Raw genomic sequence first — 20,061 nt, 5'->3', positions numbered from 1 at the left:
CAGTCTTGAAAACACTAGCACCATATGCCATTGAATATCGTGAATTCATATTCTGCGGTTCACAGGAGGGAATTGGCATAGAAAGTCACTAACAAAATTCTGTGGTTCACAGGAAGGAATTCACATAGACATTTTAAGTAATTCACGGATGAGCATAAATTCAACTAATGACTCATACAATATTCATGGACCAATTATAATATGCCAATTATCTTTTCACTTGCAAACATTGAACAATCTTCAGAGTGTAATATTTGAAACCTTCATAATACATTATGAAGAATAACAAGAACCTCAGGAAAAGAAATCTTCATTAAGGTCACAATCTTAAAGTGAAAGATTTACACGCGTCGACAGAAATGATCCTAAATTCATGTTTATATTACAAATGATCAAGCACTGATATATAAAACTTTCTAGAAGTGTGATTAGAATATCTTGTTATACTGGCTAGTGAGAGAATCTCTTAAATTTGAATAAAGGCCATAAAGTGAGTACTGACGAAGATTTTCCACTTCATACCAAGAATTGAAAACTGAAAGATGCTTATCTGTGCCAGAGAATGCTAATTGTATGCCAAGGCTGCAATCTACTGAGCCCCCGTGGTTTTTGCAGTCGGAAATTTTGATGGCACAATCCTGTTTGTTGAGGCAGACAAAGTTTGATTTTTCTGAACACGAAGCACAACCATCTCTTTTCCAGTAAAGGTTTTGCAGCCTGCCCTTCTTAAGCTCAAGCACCTATATTGGCCAGTCCACAGGGCTACTCATAAGCAAGGCAACCCAAAAAAAGAAAAAGAAAAAGAAAAAAACTGTGGAAAGCTTAAAAGATTGTAAACCGTCTACTTACGAGAGTAAAGCTGGTCACAGTGTAAGTGCTGTTGGCAACGAAAGCAGGAACAGACCTTGCAGCATATTTCCGACCGGCAAAAGCAACCATATAACCACCGTAATTGTCCTGGAAGGATTATATAATTATGGTGTCAGATATGGACCGCTGAACCAAAGGTGGTTTGTGAGCTATGGCAAAGCTCGAAAGGGTGCTTTAACGGAAAATTTCACCACTTATCAACTTATCCATGTAACAAATCCTGAGGAGGAAAAAAATCTGAAGACACACAAAAGATCCAGGAGCCTCACAAACAGGTGAATTGTTTTACAATATCCGTCCATCGTTTCACCCGTCCGTAAATGCTTAGACTTGTGAATAGCAAGTGAAGATCCATCATCCATCAAACCAAAACCAATCCCATCAGAAGAATATCCAATCTCCAATAAAAGAGCTCAATCAGGATTCCAATGTACTGAACTTCAGGAGACAGAATGCTTAGGTTCCATCGCGTGGACGACATTTCGAGTCTCAAGCTCGAGTATAACTTCACTAACTGGTCGGGGAAAGCTTTAGGCTGCTACACTAATGAAGAGACTACACCGCATCACAGCAATGTCTACGGAGAGACCGGAGCCAAATTCCTCTCGAAGTAGCATCTGATAGAGAGAGAAGCGGGAAAGGAGACTAACCGGGGAGAAGGAGGAAGTGTTGACGGTGAGCAGAGAAATCTCGTCCACCTTTGGCCTGAAAACCGCGACCTGCGAGTTGGCGCTGCTCAGAGAGAGTCTGCGGTCGCAGGGAGACAGCTGTTGGCTGCCGTTGTAGAAGAACGAAGTCCGGGAAGCGAAGGCGATGCCGAACGAGAAGCAGTCCGACCGCTGCACGGTTGTGTCCGAGCAGGGCGAGTATGCGCGGTTGGTGTCTGCCGAGTGCGCCACCAGCAGCCACGAAGACGCCACCATCAGCGCCATCGCCGCCGTCAGGAGATGAGAGACTGCCGCCATTGTCGTCGCGGAGAGATTTCCGGGAGAGAGGACGAAAGAGGAAAGGCTTAGGCTATGCTGTGATGGTGCTTTGCCACCTTTAATCGAATCATGCCGCTGTTAACACACATGCAGTGGGCCCAACCATGGGGAAGTCTCAACTCTCAATAGTATTTACTCATCATGGTGGTGGATGAATAATTACTAATGAAAATGCATATAAGTAAAAATTTATGAGGGTTCATTATGATGTTAATTCTTCACTTTCAGGTTTTATGATTAGATGTTATATAATCAAGTTATTGAGTAATACTCAGTCAATATTTGCTTGTATGTTAGAGAAGGGCGTTGTTGAGTACAGAGGTTCGTTAAAGTGTGGATTTTAACTTTTGTGGAGAGTTCAAAAAAATAAATTTCTTACTATTTAGTAAGATAATTTATTATTTATTAAGAGTCTTGTTATATTCAAAATAATAAGTTTCTTACAAAATACTAAGTTTCTTTTTATTAGTGAGTATCCTACATATTTTTAAAATAACAAGTTTCTTATTATTCTCAAAAAATAGATAAAAAAGTAATTATAGTGTTTTTGAATTGAGGAAAATTGTTGAATAGTTGAGAGAATTTAGTATTAAAAAATTAATTGTAATAATATATAAGAAAATGTACGAGAGGGTATTGAAAAATATAAAAATATAATGATTGTGTTGTTGGATTGAGCAAAAAGTAAATTTAAGTTAAATTAAGTTAAATTTGATTTTGCAACAAACAAGCCATAAGTTTTTTACAAAACAATAAGAGTGCGTTTGCCAACGGAGTAGAGTTATGATTTTGTTTGATTTCAAATATTTTAAAAATTATAAAATGACCTAAATTTTTAAATTTTTTCAAAATCTACCCCGTCCTCTCTCTCTCTCTCTTCCTTCTCCACGTCGATCATCGAGCCCCAAATGTCACTGGTCGATCTTAGGGTTTCCGATTTCCACTTCATAATATGAAGATCGAGGCTAAGTTCACCGTTTCTAATGGGAGCCTGACTCCATGGAATCTCGGACGAGATAATTGGAGGGAACTGGCGGAGAGGAGTAATGTTCGGATACCAAAGAACAAGACTCTGAGCTTGAAAGGTCCAAACTTTTCCCTTTCTCTACTTCAATTGTTACTGTATTGCGAGCTATTCGGGTGGTCGGAGACTATCACGCTAGTATTTTGCAAATCAGTAACGAAGATGGTGAGAGAGTCGCAGATCTGCATATCATCGCCATCTTCCCATGAACCTTGAGCAAATCATCCTCCTTCATGAACAGTACAGGGGGAAGAAGAAGAACGAAGATGGCGACATCCTTGGTGGAAGAGAAATTGGTCTTGACGAGGAGAGGGAATGAGGAGAAGGGGGGGCTCGGGGACATGAACGGTGGAGTGGGGAGGAAGATGACGAACGTGGAGGAAGAGGGAGAAGGGGTGGGGCAAAATTGAAAAATTGAAAAATATTTTAGTCATTTTGAAATTTAAAAAAATTTAGAGTGAAGTAAAACGGAGTAAAATTTCGTTTCTATACAGACTTTAAGTTGCTTATCATTAGCAGGTATCTTAATATTTTCAAAATAACAAATTTTTTATTATTTCAAGACTGATAATCGATGACGTAACATGCTCTGATTGACCTCCGTGATCGCTCGTTTTTGAGGAGCTAGGGAAGTTTATCCCGTTGGAGAAATGCTGGCGTGCGTGCGAATAGATGTTCAAGAGGCAGCGATAGCAGTTGGATTGGAACCCGGAGCGGGCCCACATTGCTGTGGGGCCTCATGGTGACATAAGCATGGACCAAGATCTCATAGGCCTACTTGGTCGCTAGAGTAAGAAAAAGAAAATAGCCCATAAGACACCACATGGGGCCCATGTCATGTCATGGCCTTGCATGTTCGTTTGGTCATTACAACAATAAGCCCCATCATACAAATGTTGTGAATATTAAAAAACGGAACCAACTCGCGTTGATTCATGTAGTTTAGCCTTATTTTTCTCAGGTAAGATTTCGAGATTTGATTATTGTAAATGAAAAAAATTATGATTGAGAGAGTTTTACTCCTTAAAACAACCTAATTCGAACATAATTAATCGGTGCTTATTGGTTTTTAAAATATCCTTTCTCGAAGCACGCTCTCTTAAACCCGTTCGAAAAAAAAAAGACCAAGTTATCTTAAACCCTATCATCGAAATCCACTGACCGAGGATATCGGTAATCGTAATGCAACTCCTGCCTGATCAAGCATTAATCTGACTACATCGTCATATACTGTCTGCGGCTCTATCCAAGTAGGATGATTAAGTGCTAAGAAAGGACCGGGGAATGATTTTGTAGCCTGTCAATCGATGATATGTGGTTATATTATATGCTTCTGGCAATTGGTGTGATCTTAGCACGCAATATGAATCTGACTGCTTGCGTATTCACGAGTGTATATAAATGGATAAAACACGCATTACAATTGCCTGATTTGATTGTTAAAATATAATATGTTCACAGCTCCCAACGTTCAGTTCCATGAAGAAGACAAGAAGGGGAGAGACAAACATGGAAGAAGACCTTAGCTACCTATACCTATTAATTCATAACCTTCTCCTTCTTTCGAATAAAATAAAATAAAATAAAAATTCTAAATAATTAATAAAAAAATATAAATAATTCCAGTAAATATTTAATTTACGACTTTTAGATCAAGACACGATGTCGTAAGCCACTTTGGGACTTTCTCTTTTTGATTATCTTTGCCTGTTTGAGAAGAAGCAATGAAGATATATTCCCCGCTATATATATATATATATATATTGATTTATACATATACGTAGAAGCAAAAGTAAACAAATGGAATTGCGAAACTCGTTGACCCTTAAAAATTAGAATATCTCCTGACAGTTGCCATCATCAGCGCATATGTACAGATTTCAAACGTATGAGAAGATGAACATATGGTTGCACCTAACAATTTTATATGTAAAATAAGAAAATTATACATATATAAAAATTTTTATTGTGCACCCGATTACTCAAAAGTTCAATTAGTCCCGATTACAGTTGGTTCGATCTGTTAAGGAGTAAATCTCTCTTATTTTTTGATTTTTTCATTAATAAAATTCAAAATGAAATTTTATTTAGGATAAATAAATATCAAGTCATTCGAACCAACTTATATTGATCACATGAAATATTTTTGCCATTGAAAAAGAAGGGAAAACGGGGCAGAGAGAGAGAGAGAGAGAGTTCACATGCATTTGCATGCCTTCAGCCCAAATACAATTAAAGCTCAAATCAAATTAACTTTTCTTCTTTTATGTAATCTCATGATCCCGTTGACTTTTTTAATTTCTTAAATCCTCACCCCTTTGTCTTTCGATGGCCTTCTTCCTCTCCTCCACCTCCTCCTCCTCCTCAAGCAATGGCTGACCAAACCTATAGCTCCCCGTCCCGCACTCCTTTGGCCTGGATCGTCTCTCTCTGAGATGAGCAACTCGACCGACTTCCCGGGCCAGTCCGGTGGCTTCCTTGGAGGGGATAACCTTGGAGGTTTCGGGTACGGGATCGGCATCTCCATTGGGATCCTTCTCCTCATCACCACCATCACCCTTGCCTCCTATTTCTGCACCCGGAATGACCCTGCTGCCCAGAGGTCGAGTGCAACAACCACGACAAGGCGAAGGGTGGGGGCGGCCGACCAACATCCACCTCCTGAGGCACCTGTAGTGATCGACGTGGGGCTCGATGAAGGGACCATCAAGAGCTACCCGAAGCTGAAATACTCGAAGGTGAAGCTAGAGAAGGCGGACTCCACTGCCACGTGCTGCTCCATCTGCCTCGCTGACTACAAGGGCAGCGACGTCCTCCGAGAGCTGCCCGAATGCGGCCACCTCTTCCACACCGAGTGCATAGACCCCTGGCTGCGCCTCCATGCCACGTGCCCCGTCTGTCGGACGTCCCCGATCCCGACTCCCCTGTCCACGCCCTTGGCCGAGGTCGTACCTTTAGCCACTAGGAGAGACGGCTGAAATCATAACATCAATTCCATCAACCCCTCCTTTTGTTAATCAGTTTTACATAGGACAAGCGACAAAGTTAGTTGGTCATGTAACCTTTTATTGTGTAATGTGAATACCAATGAAGTCTTTCTCTTCTTCTAATGAATTCTCATCTTAGCGCCTTTTTTGCAGCATTTATCGTAATGTAATAATCACCATAAGATTAGATTAGTGCGTTTCTTAGGATTATTCGAAGACATCCGATCACAACACATCATGTTGTATTGCATTAAAAACTCAAATTTTGAATTCCTACTGGGGTGGGCAAGTAGCATATGATGCCTGATTAGCCAAGTAGCTGTCGATGATCAGGTCAGCCACCTGAAGGCCCATGGGCTTAACACTTTGGAGCCCAAAATTAGAAAAGAAAAGGCCCATTTTCGACTCAAAGCCCATGGGTGAGGAAAAATAATAAGAAAATGGAAAAGGAAAAGTCAAAAAGCACGACCGCTTCGACCAGAAAATTTGTGCCTGTCTTCACCTAACAGTTCCGAGGCAGAGCCAACCGTTCTATCAGTCAACCAAGTGTGAGGTTCATCTCCATCTCCCGTGCTTCGGCGACGCCATCAAAGCCCTCAACTTGATCGTTCTTCGAGCAAAATCTTTGTCGCCTGATCGGAGAATCGAAGTCCTGAGAATGGAGATGATGCAGCTGGTGAAGCTCTGGGCGTTGACCCTCTGCCTGGTGGTGGTGCTGCCTCTGGCTCAGGCCACGGATGTCAGCTACTGCGGTGATTCTCTGTCCCTTCGTCCTCTCCAATCCTCGCTCTCTCCCACCCTGCATGCGGACCAGCTGGTCTTGTTCTTTGTCGGATATTTCACTTGAGTGGACTTTCCGGCTGAGCTTCTCCTCGTCGCTGCCTTTGAGTGTTCTGCTGAAAGAGATAGGATACTTCTGCTTTAATCGCATTATTTTTTTTTTTCAAACTTGATGATCTCGTGCTCCGATAGAGAAGCTTGATAGGTTGATTGATGGGAAATTGCATGTGTGCTGTGTGTGACTGCTGTCTGTCCTTCGTATAATACTGTCCGACCCATGTGGGCGCTATTCGATTGATTGATGCCTTAAAGTTCGAATTTTTAGCTGCAACATGATGGTAAAATTGGCGCAGTAATCTCTTTTATGATATTGAATTATTATTTGTTTGTCCTCTTATATATGTTGTTTCGAATGGTATGAATCCATTGATATCATGTTTAAGGGTCAGAGTAAATTCGGCCTTGTGTTGTGCGAAGCTGTTCGCCAGTGCTGATTTTCTTGTAAATTGTAGAACTAACTGGATGCTGATGACTTGTTTATCGCTGTGATGGATATAGATAAAAAGACGGAGTATGGGGTCAAAGTCTCAGGTGTCGAGATAACGCCCTATCCCGTTGCAAGAGGGCAGCCTGCTACTTTTAGCATTGCTGCGACGACAGGTACTACCGACTAGGCCTCCTCCTCCAAAGTTCTCTGCCCTTTTTTAGTTTTCTATGGGACTGCCATTGATGCCACCTGCTTTTGTTTTGGAGTTTCCTGTAAGACATCGGAAGCCATCCATGACTCATCCTCCTGCTCTTGATCTCCGGTTTTAGTTTTATGTTTCTGGTAAAATATATATGAAAGTAAGTGGGTGAAGATGAACACTTTTGGCATTTGTCAATTCACTGAGATGGGCTTCGGTTTTCGCTCTAATTACCATAGGCGAACCAATCACTGGGGGCAAACTGGTGATCGAAGTCTCATACTTTGGATGGCACATTCACAGCGAGACTCATGACCTCTGCACAGAGACATCTTGCCCAGTATCAGAAGGGGACTTTGTGGTTTCTCACTCACAAGTCCTTCCAGGGTTCACTCCACCTGTGAGTTAATTTCGGATAATATTATTCTTTGTTTTGTGTTCCTTAAAGTGAATTTGTATCTGGCCCTCAGTAGAGTATCATGTGCTTCTTTAGTAATTTAGCCACGGAGATTTTCACAGTGGTTAAATTGTTGGTTGGCCCTGCTTTTATTCTATAGTTGGTTAATCCCCCAACTTTCAACATATGCAGGGTTCATACTCTCTTAAGATGAAGATGTACAATACAAGCAACAAAGAGTTGACATGCATTGGCTTCGATTTCAGCATCGGGTTCGCAGCTTCTGTTTCCGAGAGTTGAGTATCTGCATCTGCATCACATCCCACCAAGTAATAGTATGTAAAAAGCATCCCTGTTGCCTTCAGTTTACTTTCTAATATGAACTCAGTAATCACAACTCGAGCATCTGGAGATGCTGATCAATGTTATGAGTATGGCCTAGTATTGCAGTATATCACCTTGTTATATGCACCGGTTTATGCATACAGACTCTCCGGATCATACTCTCGACTCTCGAAATACTTGTCCGAAAAAAGGTTTCCATTTGCTCTTAGCCAACTGAAACTGGTTTGAGTTCGATGACAAGGAATTGGTGTTGTTTGACAACTCAGGTCGGGTTCTAATTCGGTAGACATATCATTTTGAGACTGGGAGAACTATTTGTTTCTGTGAAGAAGGTTCCATCATGATGAAAGGGGAATATAAAACCACTTTGCATGCTTTGCAATAGGGAATTATTGTACCGGACACAACTTGTCTCCCTTCACTTTATAGTAGGGTATAGTTTACCCTTTCAGACACGGAGGCATGGCTACAGATACATACACTCAGTCCCGGGGCACAAGCGAATAGATTACTTGACCTCTGAGTTTCGGTATCTGCGTAAGGCTCACCTGAACAGATCATGTAGTGGGCCTAGCACAGCGCTGCATTCTAACCATCTACGTATGCATCACGAATCCTTGGCATGGTGGATATAATCACTTATTAGAGTAAGAAGCTCGGATATCCTAACATGAGACATAGCGAGTCCGATAAGTTTATCATGATACAACAACTCTGTTATACTTGATCGCCTCATTATGACCCTTAATCTAATCATGACGATGGTTAAAGTTCGGGATTGATGATTTGATATGATCATGTCTTGACCCTTTCTCATAACTCGGTATTCTCGCTCCGTATCTTAAATTCCCGTATAGAAGTACCCGTGCGGTCCTCGACAGGATGGTCCCGGATTAAGCGGGTCGTTTTTGCAATCCCTATAAGGAGAGGGACAATGCAACTTCCATCATATATCTTTTGAGATCATTCGCAACTTTTAAAAGAAAGCAAGCTCAACTTTCTCTCTGTTATCATCCTTTCAATTGATCAACCAATTTGCCAATTAGTCCAAAGAGAAACAGCCACAATTATTTCACTTCCATCTCTCTCTCTTCAACCCTTTTCAAGTGTCCATTTCCTTCTTCCATGGAACTCTAATCAAATTGTGGAGGGAATAGTAAAGAAGGCCAGCCATGAAAGCAATGAAGGGGAGGTTCCTAAAGAAACTGAATATCGTCTCAACACTCAAGAGAGGCCTAGCTCTCCAGCATCTTGACCCTGGTGACAAAATCCCGACTCAGGATGATCACAGCCCGCTATATGGCATCCCTGACCTGCTGAACGGCGTCAAAGGCATCAAGGATGGACAGGAGGACGACTGCTCGTCCATGGAGTCGGTGCACGATGACTTTGAGGATGCAAACTCATCAGCCCCTGAGAGCGTGGAGTTCCCACTTTCAGGAGGAGAAGCTTCAACTGATTCTGAGACTTGCAGCCCCAGAGAAGACTGGACTCCCGAGACAGGGACGTTCCTGCAGACCGAGGAGAGTTGCCCTCCAGGAGGGGGTGGTGCTGGCTCAGTCATATTCTACTCCACGAGCCTGAGAGGAATCCGTAAGACGTTCGAGGACTGCAGCAGAGTTCGCTTCCTGCTCAGAAGCTTCAGGGTGAGGTTCGAGGAGAGGGACGTGTCAATGCACCGAGAGTACAGGGAGGAGCTGTGGCAGGTCTCTGGCGGGGAGAGAGCAGTTCCGCCGAAGCTCTTCGTAAGGGGAAGACTCATTGGAGGAGCGGATGAGGTTGTCGGACTGCACGAGCGGGGGGAGCTGAGGGACATTCTGCATGGGATCCCTCTCAATCCCTCCAGGGGCCCTTGTGTGCAGTGCGGAGATTTCTGGTTTGTGATATGCTCGAATTGCAGCGGAAGTTGCAGGATCGTTGCAGACACCGAGAAGAGGATCAAGTGCCCTGAGTGCAACGAGAACGGTCTCGTGAGATGCCCCATCTGCTGAAGAGTAACATGAACAACATACAAGATGTGGACGGTTGGACTAATCCAGTCGTGGAGACTCCGAATCCAAGAAACATAACTGCCTAGTTAGTCAGTTACTCATTGACCCTTCTATGATTATGTACTAGAATGTGTAGAATTTAACTTTCCCGGTCAAAGTCTGCATACCATGGCTGTCCTGCATCGGCACGATCGAGATTATCTGACTCTCAGTATGATGTATTGTTAAATCGCCATCTTTCATTAGTTCAGACGCGTTTCGCTTAGAAGAGGTCCCTGTGATCTCGACTCTAGCTCGCCCAGTGTCTGGTAAATCATGTGGAGAACTCAGGCACCAAATCACCGATACTAGGCGGTCTCCGATACCAAATCTCATGATGAGCTGAGTAAACAGCTGAGGAGGAAAGTAGAACACTGCTGGTAGGATTCCCCTCTGATTGAACTTTACAATGGTCAAACTTCCTAACCACCCTTTGGTGCACTTCCTTTATAACCAAAAAAGAAAGAAAGAAAAACAAACAAACTTTTGGAGCAATCAATGGCTTTAATAAGGAAGATTGTTATGATTCTCATTTTAAGGCACAAGATTATACAGCTTGCAGCATGATGGATCATCTGGTTTTACGGGAAGTTCGACTATATTTTCAGTTAACGGAGCAGCAACTACAGAAAACATGGAACCCAACACGGACTCACCATAGGATCATTTTGTATCTGTTTGTATTGGTAGGCTGGTAATAGCAGATATCCCGTAGACATATTGGGAAAGATCAGGCAGAATTGAGAGATTACTTGCTTTTAGTCCAAACCTTCAGCACAATATCGTTCTCTACACGCCCGATTGTGTCGAGAAGCTATATTACTATCAATCACGAACTGATGTTGCTCGTTTGCTGCAGAATCCGTGTGACCGGATTAATTGGTGTATAAGTTTAGAGATCGGGTCTGAGGTGGATTTTTTTCCGAAATCGGATTGCGTAAGTCCAGTTCTCTCTCTATCAGGAAAAGCCTTATGATTGAGTTTCCATATAGGTGGGGACTCATTGTGTCTGCCACACAAAAATTCCTTTCCTGATAAAATTAGGTGGACCTCTTCCAATCATGCTCCCACGTTAGGTTCTTCCTCCGTGGGCTCGCTCGCTTTTCATATTTTTTCTTCTTTTAATATAAGCAGCTTCGAATTTCCAAATTTAAACCAGATGTCATCGTTATCGAGCCGGTGAGCCGGTTCAAACTCGGAGCTAATTATATCAGTCATCCTCTTGGTTGTAACAGCAGCCAAGTCGAGTCTAGGGAGGGAGAGGAGTTCAAATCTTTTCTCATATCTGAGATTATCTGGACTCACTGTACCCACATCGACAAGTTACGGGTGATTATTGTTCTGGGATTCGAAAGGATTGTTTCGGATCAAAATGGTAACTCATGCCCTTGGATTGTCCAACGAAACACGGAAAGGAATAATTCACAAAAAGGGTCGCGGCATGTTTTTATGAGAATTGAAGTTGAAAGCAGAGAGGAACAGAAAATGGGAATAAGGAATCTCTTAGGAACTCTCGCAAGCTGCAGACTTTTTCCAAATTTCCATTCAAGAAAGGGACATCAGATCACAAGAGAATCTATGGTCCCTCAATTCAGCACCTTTACAGCTTACACAGCAGAACAGAATATCATGTGAAGGGAGTATCCATATCTCGTGGAAAACAGTTTTGCCGAATCCCTTCAGGTTAGGGACTGAGCTTTGATGCCCGGTTGTCTGGAAGATGTGCTAGACAAATGAAAAGAGACTCAAGACATATGATCAGGGATAAAAGATGAAATTAGCATTTAGGCACTGAACAAAGGGAGGAGCCCGGCAAGTTTTTCTTACACCGCTCGCTCGAAATCTCAGATTAGTTTCCTTCTCTCTAACAGGGATAACACGCCTTGACATCATTAATATAGACCGCTCATTTTGTAACGAAACAGAACATGTCAGTAGTTGTCGTCCCTCTATACAGTTACTGGACTCCTGAAAGTTACCTAAGTTTCTTCCTCTGCTGCTGCGGCCTTGATAATTTCCTCTTTGCCTTCAGTCCCAACCATCGGGGTAACCTCGAGCTGCTGCATAATTCCAATGGTTGCTTCTTCCTCCACTGCTGCAGCCTCGATAATATCCTCTTTGCTTTCAGTCTCAACTATCGGGGTGACCGCTAGCTGCTGTGTGATTCCAGTGTAGTGGAATTCGATCTGAAGCCTGTGATGAAGTGGAGCTGAAGCCATTGTCAGGCCCTTCTTCATATCTGCCTGAAGTTCCCCTATGGGAATTGCTGCCAAGAAGCTCTTTATGTACTCCCGGCATGACTCCTTTCCTCGGCACACAATCTCCACTTCCTCCTCTTTACTCTCCTCGCTCAAAACATCCCCGGCACTCTCTTCCCTGGGACTCGCGTTCTCCTGTTGCTGCTGACTGTTGGGTTCTCCTGAGCTCGAGGTTTTCTCCTCGGAAGATTTCTCAACCTTTGGCATTTTGGAGATTGTTGTGTTCTCATCAAATTTGAGGATATAAGCTTGATTGCAACCCTCATACAGCCTCTCCCCCAATGTGTCAATTATATAGTAAGCTTCCGATTCGACTTTGAGGACGAAAAAGTGGTCATTCCAACTGACAATATAAATACGAGGCTCAACATTACTGGGGCACTCTGATCCCGAGCGGCTGATCTCATCCCAGATTTCATCAAATGACATTGCCCCGCGGAGAAAATCGAAACCCTCCTCATCCATCCCATCAGGGTGGAAGAAACCGATGAATGACTTCCCAGGAACAACAGCTAGCGGCCGAATCTTGGCTTGGAGAACAGTCTCGAGGTCAAAGTGCTTGTCGGGGAATCTTTCCCGATAAGTTTCATTCTCGCAAAGATTCCTCCACTCCAGTGACCCATCTCTGATCAGACTATCAAATTGAGACTTTATGGGCATTAGGTCTCGGTTTGATTGGAACCAATCAGCGATGACAGCCACGAGAGCAGTGCAAGCACTCTCACCAGCAGCCCTTTCACTCCGCTGGTCGATGGAGGCAAAGAATACCGGAGTCTGGAGCTTCATCTGCCCATCACGACTTATAACCTCCTTTTGCTCCCAACAGCCAATGGCAAAATTGTCCTCTCCAAATTCAGACACTGAGGACCGGTGTGCAGATGAATCCTCATCCATCTTATGCCACTGTCAATTAAAAAGAGAAAATCAAATAAGTGAAGGGAAAAAAGTGACCAGACTTCAAAGAAGGGCCAGTAGACAAATCCATTTAGAGAAAGGAAGCCAAGAACATTGATTTCGAGCACGGGAAAGGGAAAAAAGAAAATGAAGTCTTTAATTGGTCTCTTAATAGGGGTTTCATTCATCTCCTCTTGAAAAATAAAGGGAAAAAACTGAACAAAGAGTATCCGGTTTCACTTCACACGAATTTTTGTAAGCAAGCATGTATTGTGTAAGGCAATTCATGATTTCCTTGTTTTAACTTAAGCAAATGGAAAATTCCCTAGTATTCCATTAGGAAAGAAAGCATGAATATCATTCCAATGATATGTAACGAGTCTAACGTTGAAGAAAATTCATGCTAAAATAGCAGAAGACAAACTTAAATCAATTACTTACCCCAAAAGCAAGAGATTCATCAGAGCTAAGTTGACGCCGATCAAAATCGATGTCATCTCCACCTTCTTCAGCATAGGCCTTCTTCAGCAGCGGCTCTCCCCTGGCCTTAGGGGACCTGAAATTAAGCTTCCGCTTCCTCCAAGACAATATTCCACGCTTTGAACCATTCAGATGCGCCAGCTGAGAAGCCGATGCAACAGGATCCTCATTCTGCAATGAGCTTCCCGTATCAGATCTTCGGTAACTATAGTAAACCCAGTCCTCATCTTCGCCATCAATCCTTCTGTTTGAGCAGAATGAGCCCCCAGCATGATTCACATAAGCAAGGGTTCCATAACTAAAGGACTTCCTCACAGAGGAGCTCTCCTTTCCATCCTCGGACTCTCCTTCCTCGGAGTCATCGGGTGACTCAGTGTCGTAAGGGTAGCTATACTCTCCGTCCTCGCTCTTACCTGAGTAACGGCCCTCACTGGAATCTTCTTCGCAGCAGGGTTTTTTCGCCTTTCTAACAGAGACATACTCCGTAAATATTTTGACCCTTCTAAGGCCGGCTTTTAGAGTGGAGAGCTCATCCTTTTCAGCTGCAACAGGTTCCCCACTGCTTGATGAATCACGAATAGGAACAATTGACCGCTGCTCTGGGTCCACAGTCTCCTGAGAGGTTCTCAGCTCCACTAAGCTTAGAGATAACTGCACAATCCGAATAAAAACCACGTCAATGACCCTAATTTGCAGCTGATGACAAAGCCAGAGGAAATGACAAGAGAAGAAAGTAGAATAACATACGCTTAACAATGGAGGAGTATCTGAAGAACTATTCTGGATTGTGAGAGGAATACTCAATTCAAATTCCTTCTGTACTTCCACAGAGGCGTATTCCGCAAGATTTACTGAAGCTGTACCAATAACAGGTACCTTGCTCTTCGTCCCTTGGTCAAGGCCCTAGAATAGAAACAACAATAGTAACAGGCTCCTTAGCAAGCTTGACAATAACTCCTCACACGGCTTCCACAGGAAAAACTTGATCCACGTTCATTCATGTACATCGAACAAGTAAAGGACTCTAACCAGATATTAAATTTTCTACGCAAACAGTTGTCAATATGTACAGATGAAGATCTCTGTCGTTGATAATATAACATCAGAAACCAAACGTCAACTCAAACAGTCAGCTTTAGCGCCGAGATCCATTCAAATGATTTCTACCCAAACCTCTCCTACTAGGCATCAAGGACAATAGAAACCCGGTAACTAGTGGCCTAAAACTACGATCAACCCTCTAATTCATTTGGAATGACAATTAAACTGTACATTTTTGACAATTAAACTGTACATTTTTGACAGCTTCTCGACTCACATGCTATAGACTGCAATAACAGAGTAACACCTAATGTTTTTTCTTTTTATTTCACAAGCTCTACGTATGACTAATCAACTCCAGAAACTAGAGAGGCATCATAGTTCGTCTCGACGAGCACATAGGAAATTTACAAAATCAACCTTCAAATCCAAACCAAACAAAAACATCGTCGCTGGATGATTGATACGCATCCTAATCCCATCTTAAATGGTACCACATTTAGTCGGATGAGTATCTCCCGACAAGATGAGTAGCGCGCACACACAGAGAACAGGACACATTTCCTAAACCACACGTCCTTAAAAAAGGCGAAGGACGATAAACAAGAACGAGAATCGGAGAGGGCAGAGAGAGAGAGAGAGAGAGAGGGCTCACATTGAAGACAGTGAAAGCGATCTCCCAGGGGTGGAAGACATTCTCCTTGCAGGCCGACAAAGCGCATAGGCTCTCAAACTCCTCGTCCCACACGACGAAGCCATCTCCCCCCAACCCTTCCTCCCGCGTGAAGTTCCTCTTCACAGCAGTCCGCCTCAGGGAGCTCATCAGGGCCACCTTGGGGCCCTTCCACCGGACCTCGACAGCTAGTCTCCCCTCCGGCAGGGGGTCGCACCCCTCCAGCCTCCTCACCACCAGCCTCACCTCGTACTTTCTCGTCGGCAGAGGTGGCCAGGGGCGCCACCTCATCATCTTCGCCACCATTCCTCTCGGCAATCGAAGGACTCGGAAAAATCTCAGACTCCGGCAAGGTCAAAAGCAGCAGCAAATATCCGGCGACAGCGTCAGAGACTGGGGAGCAGCCGGGGGAGTGTTTGTAAGCTTCGATCGCATAGGAAATCCCGAAGCGAAACAACAGAACAGCTGTGGATTGAGCGAACCTATTTAGGAGCTTTTGTCTCCGAGAAAAAAGCACTCGACGAGAGAGAGAGAGAGAGAGAGAGAGGAATATGCCGTTAGTTTGTGTGGAGGGGAGAGGAGGGGGGGAAGGGGGGGCAGAGTCTTATTTGCGAGAGAGTCTAGAGAGAGAGAGAGAGAGAGAGAGAGAGAGACGATGCTGTTTGGTTATGGGGTTAACGTTAACTCCAGGGCGGGGTTACGACTCGCCCCCGACCAGGGCAAAAGCCGGACTTTCGAAGTATTACAGCACGCACCCGGTTCATGAGACCGGAAGCATATGTGGGACGTGGGGCCCGCCCTCTGTCATTCAAGGCTCACATGCACCGGGTCCAGGAGTAAATGTGAAGTGGAGTAACGGCGCGGTAACGGGGACGTTGACTTCTGCTTCGGCTTTGAAGATTCAACGCGGGGGCGCATTATGGACCCAAACAAACATGATCCGTTCCATGTCACTTTTTTTTTTTTTTTTGAGTTGGTGAAGGTAAGGATGATAATAAATATTCACTGTGGCGCGACAATCTCGTGCCATTGCTTCCTTCCTAAGAATGATGATAATGATAGTTGGGAAGATTTGAGTTTATGGAAAGGAAGGGAAATTATGTAGATCCAAAGCTCTCGAATTGGACTTAATAACGTACTCGAACGACAATCATCGCATGGAAACTATCCAAAAACCGAACCGTACAAGTTGGAATATGCCATCATAACGCCTCAACGGATCAGCATTGGTTCTAATTCAGGGAGGAGAGACGGATTTTATGGTGAATTTTATTTAAATTTTTAAATGATTTTTCGAAATTATACTATTATCACATTCCTTTCAATTCGAATTTCATTTCATACTTATCCCCAAGAGCTGTTATGACCCCATGAATCATTCCTCCAAGGATATAGAGATCTTTGATTTTGTTAAATAACGGACATCGTCGCCCGGCAATATATATCGAGAATTTTATTGAACATGCAATTATCCATTCAACTACTAACACACGTTCTTGTTCATGATCCATTCATTAACCCATATAAAACTATTGTTTTGATATCATAGTGTAAGACTTAATATTTACATCATATCATTAACTCATATCCATTTTATTAAGAGTGTAGTTTATTGCAAGATGTACCTCTTAAGCTGAGTTAAATATTATTTTGTAGGGTAATTAAGAAAATGCACCGTCTTTGCCTATCATTTTGATAATTATGAAACAATAATTTCGATATTTACATTAATTATAACAACATAATTGAGCATATGTCGACTTGGAAAGCTGATCTTAATTAATATAGCAACGTCATGCATTAATTATAAAGAAAATTGATCCCAGCAAAATTCCCGAGATTTCGGGTCATATGCGTGGATGCGATCATCATCACGGTACATCCTCCTCCTCCTCTCCCCTTCATCTCATTCTCCCCTCCCACAAATGGCCTATAATAATAGTCAACAATGATGATAAGTCAACGTTGAAAATTATCAAGAATTCCACCAAATGTGATTGATGATGGATTTCTTCTTTCTTTCCTTTTTTTTTAAATATATTTGTATGATTTCTTTCTTCATAAAGTAAGTGATGACTTTTGGCTGAGAGGAGGGAGGGATGGCCCTTTGACTGCATGTGCACCACATTTCCCCCTTGAAGAGTTAGAAATGAATAGAATCATCATCACGTTCATGTGGGATATTGCTTAAAAGCATGGGTTGGGATATATGACTTCCTTTGGCTTGTGGGCTAGGCTTTGAGAGGGAGATGTGAGATGGGGGCCGAGGATACGTATCTTCCGATCGGATCTCTTTTATTCGACTCATAAAGTTATGAGATATCTTATTGAAATGGACTTGCAGTAGTTCCCTTAAAATACACAAATTCAAAAGTTAGGTTTAAAATTTATGGTTAATTACTTAGAAAAGCACGACATTTGCATTTTTTTTCTTAAATATAACACGACATTTAAAAATGATACAGAAATACATGATTTTTATATTTTTTTCCTAAATATAAAGTGACATTTGGAGAATAACATAAAAAGGCACGACATTTACACTTTTTGTTAAATATAACATGGCCTTAGAAAATAGCATAAAAAAACACAACATTCAAGTTTAACTGTGATTTTAGCACATTAAAAAAGAAAATTGTGCCCGAAGACCGTGCTGTTCTGTGCTTTTTTTAAATGTCGTTCTATATTTAGGAAAAAATGTAAAATGTCGTACTTTTATGTGCTAATCTCTAAAAGTCATGCTATATTTAGTAAAAAATGTAAAGGTTGTGCCTTTTTATATTATTTTTCAAATGTCGTATTATATTTTTTAAAAAAAGTGCAAAGGTCGTGCTTTTCTAGGTAATTAACCCTAAAATTTATTCGTGTCGTGGTATTCTGTTGAGCGAATACTATAATTATATTAGGATTTCCCTTGTGAGGATTTGATGCAAGATGCACTTTCGAAGTCATTCAAGAAAGAAAAATATCTCAAGAATGTATAATGTATAATATATATAGTAAAATAAAATTTGTGCATGTATTATATATTAGATTAGATATTGCAATCTAATATATTTATATAAATAATTTTTTATTGAATTTTAGATGCATCGTCAATTTTTGTTTATAAAATCTATATAATATAGGGAAAATAACCCCATTTAGCACAATTTTTACATTATTTTCACTTCCTAGCACGTTTTTAAAAGTTGTTACGATCTAGCACGAATCACCATTTTATTCCCGAATCTAGCACACCGTTGAACTCCGTCTAAAAACCGTTAAACATTGTTAGACAGAGTTTAACGGTGTGCTAGATCCGGGAATAAAATGGTGATTCGTGCTAGATCGTGACAACTTTTAAAAACGTGTTAAGAAGTGAAAATAAGATAAAAATTATGATATATGAGGTTATTTTTCCCCTTTTTTTATTTGAAGATTCACCGCCCAAAAAAATCTGAAAATAGTGTGGAACTTTATAATAATATCGGGAACATGGGTTAAAATTTTAAGCTATTTTTTAGATTGGACAGTTCACAAAAACTATCAAAATCATAATACGGAAAAAAAATGATAAATTTTTTTATCTGAAGATTCACCACCCAGAAAAATATGAAAATCTGTGTGGAGCTTTATAATAATATCAGGAACATGGGATAAAAGTTTCATCTCGTTTTGAGATTGAACGATTCACAAAAACTATCAAAATCGGAACACCAAAAAAATAGATAAATATATTTTATTTGAAGATTCACTACCCATAAAAATATGAAAATCTGTGAGAGCTTTATAATAATGTTAGGAACATGGTGAAAAAGTTTCATCTAGTTTTGAGATTAGACAGTTTACAAAAACTATCAAAATCAGAGTACCGAAAAGAATGGTAATTATTTTTTATCTGAAGATTCACCGGCCAAAAAAATTTGAAATTTTGTACAAAGCTTTATAATAATATCAGGAATCTAGGGTAAAAGTTTCATCTCATTTTGAGATCGGACAATTTACAAAAGCTATATAAATCACAACACAAAAAAAAGAGGTAAATATTTTTTATTTGAAGATTCACTATCCAGAAAAGTCTAAAAATTTGTGTGGAGCTTTATGATAACATCAGGAATATGGGGTAAAATTTTTTATCTCATTTTGAGTTCGGGCAATTCACAAAAATAATTAAAATCGGAACATCGAAAAGATGGGTTAATATATTTTATCTGAATATTCACCGTCCAGAAAAATCTAAAAATTTGTGAGGAGCTTTATAATAATGTTAGGAACATGGGGAAAAATTTTCATCTCATTTTGAGATCGTACAATTCACAAAAACTATCAAAATTATAGCACCGAAAAGAAGGGTAATTATTTTTTATTTGAATATTCATCACCCATAAAAATTTGAAATTTTGTGTGGAGCTTTATAATAATATTAGAAACATGGGGTAAAAGTTCCACCTCGTTTTGAGATCGAACAATTCACAAAAGCTATTTAAATCATAACACCAAAAAAATAAGTAAATATTTTTTATCTGAAAATTCACTACCCAGAAAAATTTAAAATTTGCTTGGACATTTATAATAATAACAGGAACATAGGGTAAAAGTTTCACATTGTTTTGAGATCATACGGTTCA

The 20,061-nt window shown here is 41.2% G+C and overlaps 5 protein-coding genes across 5 annotated transcripts; 3 read left to right on the top strand and 2 right to left on the bottom strand.

The window, feature by feature from the left end:
• Positions 1-294: 294 nt before the first annotated feature.
• On the bottom strand, positions 295-1,911 carry LOC116206662. Its single transcript, XM_031539457.1, has 3 exons — positions 1,521-1,911; positions 850-957; positions 295-740 (listed from the first exon to the last, which is right to left on the bottom strand). Exons 1-3 carry the CDS (start codon positions 1,833-1,835, stop codon positions 429-431), a joined length of 735 nt encoding a protein of 244 aa, XP_031395317.1. The 5' UTR covers positions 1,836-1,911; the 3' UTR covers positions 295-428.
• Positions 1,912-5,152: 3,241 nt separating this feature from the next.
• On the top strand, positions 5,153-6,028 carry LOC116208407 (RING-H2 finger protein ATL70). Its single transcript, XM_031541819.1, has one exon. The coding sequence runs from the start codon at positions 5,316-5,318 to the stop codon at positions 5,856-5,858; it is 543 nt and encodes a 180-aa protein (XP_031397679.1). The 5' UTR covers positions 5,153-5,315; the 3' UTR covers positions 5,859-6,028.
• Positions 6,029-6,336: 308 nt separating this feature from the next.
• LOC116208408 (putative phosphatidylglycerol/phosphatidylinositol transfer protein DDB_G0282179) lies at positions 6,337-8,213 on the top strand. The gene is made up of 4 exons (XM_031541820.1): positions 6,337-6,619; positions 7,206-7,307; positions 7,573-7,733; positions 7,923-8,213. The coding sequence occupies exons 1-4, from the start codon at positions 6,526-6,528 to the stop codon at positions 8,028-8,030; spliced, it is 465 nt and encodes a 154-aa protein (XP_031397680.1). The 5' UTR covers positions 6,337-6,525; the 3' UTR covers positions 8,031-8,213.
• Positions 8,214-9,247: 1,034 nt separating this feature from the next.
• LOC116207818 (uncharacterized protein At5g39865) lies at positions 9,248-10,066 on the top strand. Its single transcript, XM_031540910.1, has one exon. The coding sequence runs from the start codon at positions 9,248-9,250 to the stop codon at positions 10,064-10,066; it is 819 nt and encodes a 272-aa protein (XP_031396770.1).
• A 1,567-nt stretch (positions 10,067-11,633) lies between these two features.
• On the bottom strand, positions 11,634-16,035 carry LOC116208321. Its single transcript, XM_031541694.1, has 4 exons — positions 15,434-16,035; positions 14,485-14,640; positions 13,699-14,388; positions 11,634-13,266 (listed from the first exon to the last, which is right to left on the bottom strand). The coding sequence occupies exons 1-4, from the start codon at positions 15,755-15,757 to the stop codon at positions 12,085-12,087; spliced, it is 2,352 nt and encodes a 783-aa protein (XP_031397554.1). The 5' UTR covers positions 15,758-16,035; the 3' UTR covers positions 11,634-12,084.
• Positions 16,036-20,061: the final 4,026 nt, after the last annotated feature.

This window comes from Punica granatum, chromosome 5 (genome assembly GCF_007655135.1).
Source record: "Punica granatum isolate Tunisia-2019 chromosome 5, ASM765513v2, whole genome shotgun sequence".
NCBI lineage: Eukaryota > Viridiplantae > Streptophyta > Magnoliopsida > Myrtales > Lythraceae > Punica > Punica granatum.
Note: the sequence above shows the minus strand (reverse complement) of the source record. Positions and strands in the feature narration are given on the sequence as shown.